Source organism: Eptatretus burgeri, chromosome 5, assembly GCF_056783735.1.
Source record: "Eptatretus burgeri isolate ZD-2024b chromosome 5, Ebu_testis_v1, whole genome shotgun sequence".
NCBI classification, from domain to species: Eukaryota; Metazoa; Chordata; class Myxini; order Myxiniformes; family Myxinidae; genus Eptatretus; species Eptatretus burgeri.
Window position 1 is genome coordinate 67,149,789 of NC_140965.1, and position 10,000 is coordinate 67,159,788.

Below are 10,000 nucleotides of genomic sequence, written 5' to 3' on the forward strand. Positions count from 1 at the left end.
GTGCATACGAGGTGTGTTCAAAAAGTATCCAACCTTAATTTTTCGTGCGTAAACAAATGAAGCTAGGGAGGCGTGGTTTGGTGCACGTATGTAGGCGATCCTAATTCGTATGCGTGAATATTTTCCCGCCTGCAGAAGCTGTCAGTCGCCGACAGACCGCCCGATGAGTGAGGAAGTGTAAGTGAGCGCCATCGGATTTTCGTTTTTGACTTATCTTAACTAAAATGCACTTTGCTTCGGTGCACACAATATTTCACTGAGACACTCCTTTCACTCATGTTTACATCATTTCTCACCCAAACACTCATGCCCACTCAGGTTCACCCTCCGTATTTCACTTGGACATTGCCCTCTGTCAGATTCACAATCAATATCTCACCTGAACACGCGCTTCACTCAGGTTCACCCTCCGCGCGAGCTCCTCACGCACAAATGCATCCGGGTAGTGCGTTCTCTCAAACACACGTTCCAGCGCTGCCAGTTGGTTGCTGTTGAAGGTTGTTCGATTCCGTCGCTGCTTGCGCCGGCGTTTCGCCTGCTCTGGTCCGCTGGGCTCACCTGTGCTTCGGATATTCGAACACAAGGCAGGGAGACAGAGACAGAAGGAAAATGAGCAGAACGGATGATGTCCGATGGTCAAAGCGCAAAGCAATTTCCGACCTCCCGTGTAAATACAATTATAACAAACCAAGAAGATGTTTGCACGATTGGCGGAAAAATGATCTGAACCTCAACCTCAGCGAACGTGAGACCAACACATTTTGTGTGTCCGTGATTAATGAATGTGGTGTACATCATTACACACTGTTAGCATACTTACTATACACACGCTTAAACTGTATACTTATTTGAAAATGCTTTCACTACATACTTACTATGTACACGCTGTCACCACTTACTATGTAATGCTTTTACAGGATACTTACTAAATACATGCTTTCATCATACACTTACTATGTACACGCCTTCACCGTGTACTGAATATATACATGCCTTTACAGTATCCTTACTACCTACACTCTTTCACCATATACTTATTATGTACATGCTTTCATTGCACACTGACTGTGTACATGCTTTCACAGTACTCTTACTATGAGCATGCTTTCACCATGCACACGCTTTCGCAATTTACTTACTTTCTACACACTTTCACCATATATTTACTAGATATACGCTTTCACCATATACTTTCACCATGCTGTCCTGTCTGCTGTCCTGTCTGTGCCTGTTTGTGGTGAGGATGTTGAGGTCATGGAGACATTTAATTCACTTACCTTGGCAGTGATATTCATGTCTCTGCTGGCTGTGAGTCAGAGGTCAATAGACGTCTGGGTCGGGCCTGGGGAGTCATGGATTCACTGGATAATGGGGTGTGGCGCTGTTGGTACCTGTGCGGGAGGACGAAAGTCCGAGTCTTCAGGTCCTTGGTGCTTCCAGTCTTGCTCTATGGATGTGAGACTTGGACTCTGACCAAGGATCTGAGACGGAGACTTAATTCCTTTGGTACCAGGTTTCTTCGGAGAATCCCTGGCTATCACTGGTCGGTCTTTGTGTCCAACGAGCGGTTACTGAGAGAGACTCAAATGAGATTTGTTACCTGCATAGTCCGTGAGGATCAGCTGCAGCTGTATGAACATGTGGCTCATTTTCCTGACGCTGATCCTGCCAACCATATTCTCTCAGCGAGAGTCTTGTGAGTGGAGGAGGCCAATGGGCCGACCACGTGCCTCATGGTTGCAGCAGGTTGATCGGCATCTCAAGGAGATTGGGATGGGCCAGGCATCTGCCTGGGGGATGGCCAGACGGAGGCCCCTGGAGTACCGGCGGAAAGTGGACGCAGCGACGTGCTGCTCTGGCGCGTGCTCCCACACCTGACCTGACCTGACTTTCACCATATACTTATTAAATAATATTTTCACCATGTACTTACGACATAATATTTTGAACATATGCAGCACTTTCGATATACATGCTTTCACCAGACATATACTTACTTTGTACACATTTTTACCATACACTAACTACATGTATGTATGCATGCATGTATATGTATATGTATATATATATATATATATATATATATATATATATATATATATATATATATATATATATATATATATGTACACAGGATGAAACAGAAAGGACTAGATGTTTTTAATATGCTGTAAATTTGTCATATTCATCATTAGTGGGTTTTTTTCATTATTTAACAGTTTTTCTATAATTTGTGTGCAAACGAAAAATTGTTCTATTCTTTTCGATACAGTATTAAGCCAGTTTAATGTTATTCCAATGTGACATAAAAAAGTTACAAAACAAAAAATCTCTAGTCCTTTCTGTTTCACCCTATATACTGCATGTTAACACAATATATTCATAATATGTACATGCTTTCACCATGTACGATATACATGCTTTCATTGCATCTATACTAATAAAAGGCTGTGTGTGCATGAGTGCATGTCAGTGTGTCTCCTCCATAACTCCAAAAGTATAAAACCTAACAGTCTGAAACTTTGCATGCATACCAAAAAAAATCCAAGGAAGTGCAACAGTGAAAATTGGGTGTTTGGAGTAATTAAAACACCCCTTTTGAAGATAATTTATGCGTTCCTCATCACAAACAAAAACAAAATATGGCTTGCCAAGATGGTGGCACACCATCTTGGTCAACCCCCTCTGTCGTTGCTGGAGTCTTCAGCCACCATTTTGTTCAGCCGATGCCTCGATTTGGAAACACGATTGACTCTCACAGACTAATTAAAGTATATAATCGAAATATTATGTCAGATTTGAGAATTGGATCTGGTAAACAAAATAAATCAATCTGCAGTGAAATCCGAAAATTTTAACAAAGTAGCGATTTATATACCTTCGTGTATTTATTTAAGCAAAGCATTAAACTTAACTTTTTCTACTGTTTGGACGATTATGTTGAGTGAAGAAAAAAATTATGGAATGTGCAGAAAGTGTAACTTCATTGAGTGAAACACCGTGTTTCATATCCTGCTTTTGCAATCCATGACGGCATAGTCCACCGGGGTCCCTTTTTTGACAATTACATCCGCAGTTTGCTGTTTCCGTTTTGGGCGATTTGCTAACATTATAAAATATTCATATAAATATAATATTATAGTTCCGCCAATTAATTAATAGTCGGTCGTTTCTGCAAGCAAAGATAAAAATTTTTGTTGCTGCAAGTGAAGAGGCTTTTTTTCTTTTGCTTTACTAATATCTCCTAATAATACCAATAATACTTTTACTTTACTAATATTAAAAAGAGGCTTTTTACCAGGACCAAGCTGAAGTTTTTTTGTATACGCTGGTTTCAAAAGGTGGAACGTATCCCTCACAGGTCTCGAAGTGTGTGTGTGTGTGTGTGTGTGTGTGTGTGTGTGTGTGTGTGTGTGTGTGTGTGTGTGTGTGTGTGTGTGTGTGTGTGTGTGTGTGTGTGTGTGTGTGTGTGTGTGTGTGTGTGTGTGTGTGTGTACACATATGTGGGTTTCAAAATGTGGAATGGAGTCCTCCCAGGGTGGGCTCAAAGTATCCACCTTCATTTTGGTAAGGGGTCACGTTTCACAGACCTTCATCCTCTCTCCCTCTGTCCCTTCCCCCCCCCCCCACTACTTTATTGACCCGTCAGCGAAGCGACGGATTGCATTTGCTAGTACTTGATATATGTATTGCCTGCAGAAAGTGTTTGCACCCCTTGACTTTTTTACATTTTGTTGTGTCACAGCCTGAATTAAAAACGGATTAATTGACATGGTTTTTTTTGTCACTGATCTACACAAGATAACCCATAATGTCAAATTGGAATATTTTAATGGAAAATTTTACAAATCAATTAAAAATTAAACGCTAAAATGTCTTGCATCAATAAGTATTCAACCCCTTTGTTATGACACTCCAAATTGAGCTCAGGTGCATCCAATTTTCTTTGATCATCCTTGAGATGTCTCCACAACTTGATTGGAGCCCACCTGTGGCCAAGTCAATTGATTGGACCTGATTTGTAAAGAAACACACCTTTCTATATAAGGTCCCACAGTTTACAGTACATGTCAGAACAGAAACTCTCCCATGAAGTCCAAGGAACTGTCTGAGAAAGAATTGTATGGAGGCATAGATCGAAGGAAGGGTATAAAACAATTTCTAGAGTGTTGAAAGTTCCCAAGAGCACAGTGAGCTCCATCATGAGAAAATGGAAAGAATGTGGAACTACCAGACTCTTCCTAGAGCTGGCCATCCGACAAAACAGAGCAACTGGGCAAGAAGGACCTTGGTCAGGGAGGTGACAAATAACCCAATGACCATTCTGACAAAACTACAGAGTTCCTTGGCTGAGATGGAAAAACCTGCCAAAGACAACAATCTCTGCAGCACTTTCCAAATCTAGACTTAATGGGAGAGTGGCCAGACGGAAGCACTCCTGAAAGAAAGGCACATGACCACGCCTGGAGTTTGCAAAAAGGCACGTGAAAGACTGAGAGCATGAGGCAAAATATTCTGTGGTCTGATGAGACAAAAATTGAAGTCTTTGTCCTGAATGCAAAGCGATACATCAGGTGGAAACTGAGCACAGCTCATCACCCATCTCACACCATCCATCCCATGAAGCATGGTCGTGGCAGCATCGTGATATGGGGATACTTTTCAGCAGCAGGGACTGGGAGACTTGTAAGGATAGAGGGAACAATGAATGGAGCCAAATACAGGCAAATCCTTGACGAAAACCTGTTTCAGACTGCAAAGGACCTGAGACTGGTGAAGATTTATGGTTTCACAGGACAACGATCCCAAGCATACAGCCAAAGCAACACTGGAATGGCTTCAGAACAAGAACGTGAAAGTCCTTGAGTGGCCCAGCCAAAGCCCAGACTTAAATCCCATTGAGAATCTGTGGAAAGACTTGAAGATTGATGTTCACTGAAACTCCCCATCCAACTTGACAGAGCTTGAGAAAATCTGCAAGGAAGAATGGGAGAAAAACCCAAATCCAGATGTGCAAAACTGATACAGACATACCCAAGAAGACTCGAAGCTGTATTCGCTGCCAAAAGCGCTTCTACAAAGTATTGACTCAGGGGGCTGAATACTTATGTAAATTAAATATTTCTGTTTTTCATTAACCTCTGCCATCGAAGATGGATGGAGGTTACTGTTTTCACCCCTTTCTGTTTGTTACTAACGAAATCCAAAGATTTCGTAAGTATATTGATGCCTTCCGTTTCTGTTTGTTACTTACGAAATCTAAAGATTTCGTAAGTATATTGATGCCTTCTGTTTCTCTTTGTTTGTTTGTTTGTTTGTTTGTTTGTTTGTAGGCACGATAACTCGAGAACGGAAGAAGCTACCAATGTCAAATTACACCACGTGATTCAGGAGGGTGATGGCGAGTGCTGATTAGATTTTGGTCAAAATCGGTCAAAGGTCAAGGTCACAGTGAGGTCAAACATAATTCCGTAAATGCATGTGTAGAAATGGAGTATTTTTGCTTCGCTCGACGTTACGAGTTCGTTTTAACTTCGATTTGAATTTTGTCTTCGGTTTTTGCAATCGCTTATGACGCTTTCAACTCGGTTGTCGAAAGTCTGGTAAAAATCGGATGTTTTGGAGACGTTTTAAGATTGTATAAAAAATATTTCACTCGATGCGTCACGGGTCGTCCCATGATGCAGTGCGCTCGAGCAGACGAGTCGTTGAGTCACGTTCAGGTATAATATAATTGCGTGGAGAAATGGAGATTTTTGCTTCGGTCGACTTTACGATTTTTGATGGTTTGATACAGAATCATCGTAGAAACTTCTAGTTTGTGTCGCTACCTTCTCGAGAGACAGCTTTTATTAGCAAGGTCAGAGGTCAAGTTGACGATTTCGTAAGTACCAGTCTATGACTGCTTGTTTGTTTGTTTGTTACTTACGAAATCTAAAGATTTCGTAAGTATATTGATGACTTCCGTTTCTGTTTTTGTTTGTTTGTTTGTTTGTTTATAGGCACGATAACTCGAGAACGGAAGAAGCTACCAATGTCAAATTACACCACGTGATTGAGGAGGGTGATGGCTAGTGCTGATTAGATGTTAGTCAAAATCGGTCAAAGGTCAAGGTCACGGTGAGGTCAAATATTCGATTTTTGATGGTTTGGTACAGATAACTCGAGAACGGAAGAAGCTACCAATGTCAAATTGCACCACGTGATTCAGGAGGGTGATGGCTAGCGCTGATTAGATTTTGGTCAAAATCGGTCAAAGGTCAAGGTCACAGTGAGGTCAAACTTCCAAAACATTCGATTTTTGATGGTTTGCTACAGAATCATCGTAGAAACTTCTGGTTTGCGTCGCTACCTTCTCTAGAGACAGATTTTATGAAACAAGGTCAGAGGTCAAGTTGACTATTTCGTAAGTACCAGTCTATGACTGCTTGTTTGTTTGTTTGTTTGTAAACAGTATTACGGAAAAACTCCTTAACGGATTTTGACGAAACTTGGTGGGGGGGGGGGTGAGGTCTGGTCCATGGATCATGCCATTAGATTTTGGACTTGGTCCAAAATCCAATATGGCCGCTATGGCGGCCAATTTGAAAAAATATTTGAATTTTTTTTTTTTGCATTTCTACATGTTTTTAGTGATTTCCAACCCCCCCCCCAAAAAAGAAATTGTTAGAGAAAAAAAAACTTGCAAAATTTCGATTTTTTTTTTTTTTTTTTTTTTTGCATTTCTACATGTTATAAGTGATTTCCAACAAAAAAACATGCCAAATTATAATTGCGGCTGATTTTGGAACTTCAGGTGGATATACCCACGTAAAATCAATTTCTGTCTCAAGGAATCCAGTTATGACTAATGAATTGAGTTTGTAAAAGTTAAAAGTAAAAGGGTAAGTTGCAAACTATAACTCTGTGAGCACTGTTGACGTCAAATTGAATGAATAGGATATCGGGTTCACTTGAGTGACCTAGCAGTGTTGGCAGCGGAGGTTTTGCACTCTACCGAGTGCTCCCCCTCTAGTTTTCAATGAATTTGTAAAAAAAAAAAAATTCAAGATGTTTTCACTTTGTCATTATGGGGTATTTTGTGTAGATCGGTGGCAGAAAAATTAAATTTAATCAATTTTAAATTCAGGCTGTAGCACAACAAAATGTGACAAAAGTTGAGGAGTGTTAGACTTTCAGAAGGCACTGTCGACAATTTAATTCTGTACTTACAATGTACAGTGCATGCTTTCCCTGTATAGCTACTATTTACATACTTTCGTTGTATACTTACTGAATTTATATGCTTTCACCATATACTTATGACATACTGTACATGTTTTCACCATATACTTATAATGTGCATCCTTTCACTCTATACTTACTTTATACAGTACATGCTGTCATTGTATACTTGCACTACATGGCCAAAAGTATGCGGACGCCCTTTCTAATTTAGTGGATTTGGCTATTTCAGCCACACCCATTGCTGAAAGGTGTATCAAATCAAGCACACAGCCATGAAACATCCACGGACAAACATTGGCAATGGAATGGGCCATACTGAAGACTTCAGTGACTTTCAACGTGGCACCATCATAGGATGCCACCTTTTCGCCAAGTCAGTTTGTCAAATTTCTGCCCTGCTAGAGCTGCCCCTGTCAACTGTAAGTGCTGTTATTGTGAAGTGGAAACGTCTAGGAGCAACAACAGCTTAGCGGCGAAGTGGTAGGCTACACAAGCTCAGAGAACGGGACCGCAGAGTGCTGAAGCGTGTTGCGTGGAAAAATCGTCTGTCGTCGGTTGTAACTCACTACCAAGTTACAAACTGCCTCTGAAAGCAACGTCAGCACAAACACTGTTCGTTGAGAGCTTCATGAAATGGGTTTCCATGGCTGAGCAGCCGCACACAAGCCTAAGTTCACCATGTGCAATGCCAAGCGTCTGCAGGAGTGGTGTAAAGCTCACCGCCATTGGACTCTGGAGCAGTGGAAACGCGTTCTGGAGTGATGAATCATGCTTCACCATCTGACAGTCCGATGGACTGATCTGGGTTTGCAGGATACCAGGAGAATGATATCTGCCCGAATGCGTAGTGCCAACTGTAAAGTTTGGGGGACATGGAATAATGGTCTGGGGCTGTTTTTCATGGTCCAGGCTTGGCCCCTGAGTTCCAGTGAAGGGAAATCTTCACGCTTCAGCATACAATGACATTCTACATGATTCTGTGCTTTCAACTTTGTGGCAACAGTTTGGGGAAGGCCCTTTCCTGTTTCAGCATGATAATTCCCCCATGCACAAAGCGAGGTCCACACAGAAGTGGTTTGTCGATCAGTGTGGAAGAACTTGACTGGCCTGCACAGAACCCTGACCTCAACCCCATCAAACACCTTTGGGATTAATTGGAACGCTGACAGCGAGCCAGACCTAATCACCTAACATCAGTGCATGACCTCACGGATGCTCTTGTGGCTGAATGGAAGCAAATCCCTGCAGCAATGTTCTAACATCAAGTGGAAAGCCTTCCCAGAAGATGGAGGCTGTTTTCGCAGCAAAGGGGGGAACAACTCGATATTAATGGCCATGATTTTGGAATGAGATGTTGGATGAGCAGGTGTCCATGTAGTGGACTTTTGGCCATGTAGTGTACTATATACATGCTTTCATCATATACTGACAAAATGTATATACATTCTTCAACAGTATACTTAATATATGCATGCTTTCAAATTACACTTACTATGTGCATGCTTTCACCATATTCTTGCCATATAAACATTTTCATTGCATAAATACTGTTACGGTTCTGGAAACCGCATGCCTCTAAGGCAATGGCATCCATCATACAGTGATCCCCAGACAGTTATTTCATTAATATACATGCAGTTAGACCTTTCCCTCATGTCTAATGGGTCAAACGGGACGAAGTGCGTTGTGTGGGTCTCATAGATAGGTCTGATTATATCTCTTTCTTCCTTTCCGCCGCCATGGTATGTATGAATGTCCTCGCGGAGGCCAAAAGAAGCATCAACCACACGATGGAAACACCCTCCACAGCGAGAATACGGTGTTAAAGGGAATAGTAGAACCACACATTAAATCCCAATGCTGTACAGAACGCACGCGGCATGCTCTTTTCAACCCAAATCTGCATCTAATAATTATATCCAATGCTTTCCTTCAATCCATGACAGATCGGGGCTGGCACCGCGCTCAGGCAGCCCCACTGTGATAAATAACCGCATGCACGATAGCGGACCTGCGCACAGCCCCATGATATTTACCATCGCACTGTACGGGGCACACATAACGCACCTCTTCATTCGGGTCTGCACACTGATTACAATGGCATCTCACCATTGCACAGTACAGGGCATGCATAGTGCACCTCTTCATTCGGGTCTGCACGCTGATTAAAATGGCATCTTACCATCGCACAGCACAGGATGCGCATGGCACACATCTTAGTTCCGGTCTGCACGCTGGTTCACAACGGCGTCTTACCGTCGATCTTCACCTGCCACCATGGCCATTAATATCTCCCGTGGATGGCAGGGATCTTCTCACACCTCCGCCTCGATGCAGCCGCCACCAGGTAGAGGTATGCTGTGTGGGCCAGATCGCTCGGGCCACATGGCGTATGGACGGGACAGGCACATTGATTAGCGCCAGCCGCAGCACGCCGGGGGTGCTCGAGTGGGCATGCGGGACCAGCGCGGCCCTCGGCCAGTTTCCGGAGCATGGCCTGGGAGTTCGGTTCAAAGCAATGCATACCACGGGGTTCGGAGTGAGACGATTCCACAGCTTGTCAATATCTCGCCGGATGCACCAATGAGGCCGCTTCCGGCCATGGCGGCCAGGCCGTGCGGTGGCTGGGGCCCAATTGGTATGCCTAATTCGGGTGACGACGCATCGCTTCGGGGCTGCGCCCCGCCCTGCACCGCAGGGCCTATAAAAGACGGATCGCGAAGCCGTCCGTCGTCGTACTCTTCCTCTATGTCTGGCCTTGGATCAATCTCTG

The 10,000-nt window shown here is 43.0% G+C and overlaps 1 protein-coding gene and 1 long non-coding RNA gene across 17 annotated transcripts in view; one reads left to right on the forward strand and one right to left on the reverse strand.

Moving 5' to 3' along the window:
* The window catches only part of LOC147026616 (uncharacterized), a 176,309-nt gene that overhangs the window by 124,783 nt on the left and 41,526 nt on the right, over positions 1 to 10,000 (forward strand). For 4 of the 11 annotated variants that reach the window (XR_015058416.1, XR_015058426.1, XR_015058417.1 and 1 more), the window contains one exon: positions 136 to 177. The exons of the other annotated variants lie outside the window; for them this stretch is intronic. This is a non-coding gene — a long non-coding RNA (uncharacterized LOC147026616). The remainder of the gene's footprint in view (positions 1 to 135; positions 178 to 10,000) is intronic. 11 annotated transcript variants of the gene reach the window in all.
* The window catches only part of LOC147026617 (paired mesoderm homeobox protein 2-like), a 68,019-nt gene that overhangs the window by 11,399 nt on the left and 46,620 nt on the right, over positions 1 to 10,000 (reverse strand). For all 6 annotated transcript variants that reach the window (XM_085882217.1, XM_085882216.1, XM_085882220.1 and 3 more), the window contains one exon: positions 380 to 558. In XM_085882217.1, coding sequence (XP_085738343.1) covers positions 380 to 558 — 179 coding nt within the window. The remainder of the gene's footprint in view (positions 1 to 379; positions 559 to 10,000) is intronic.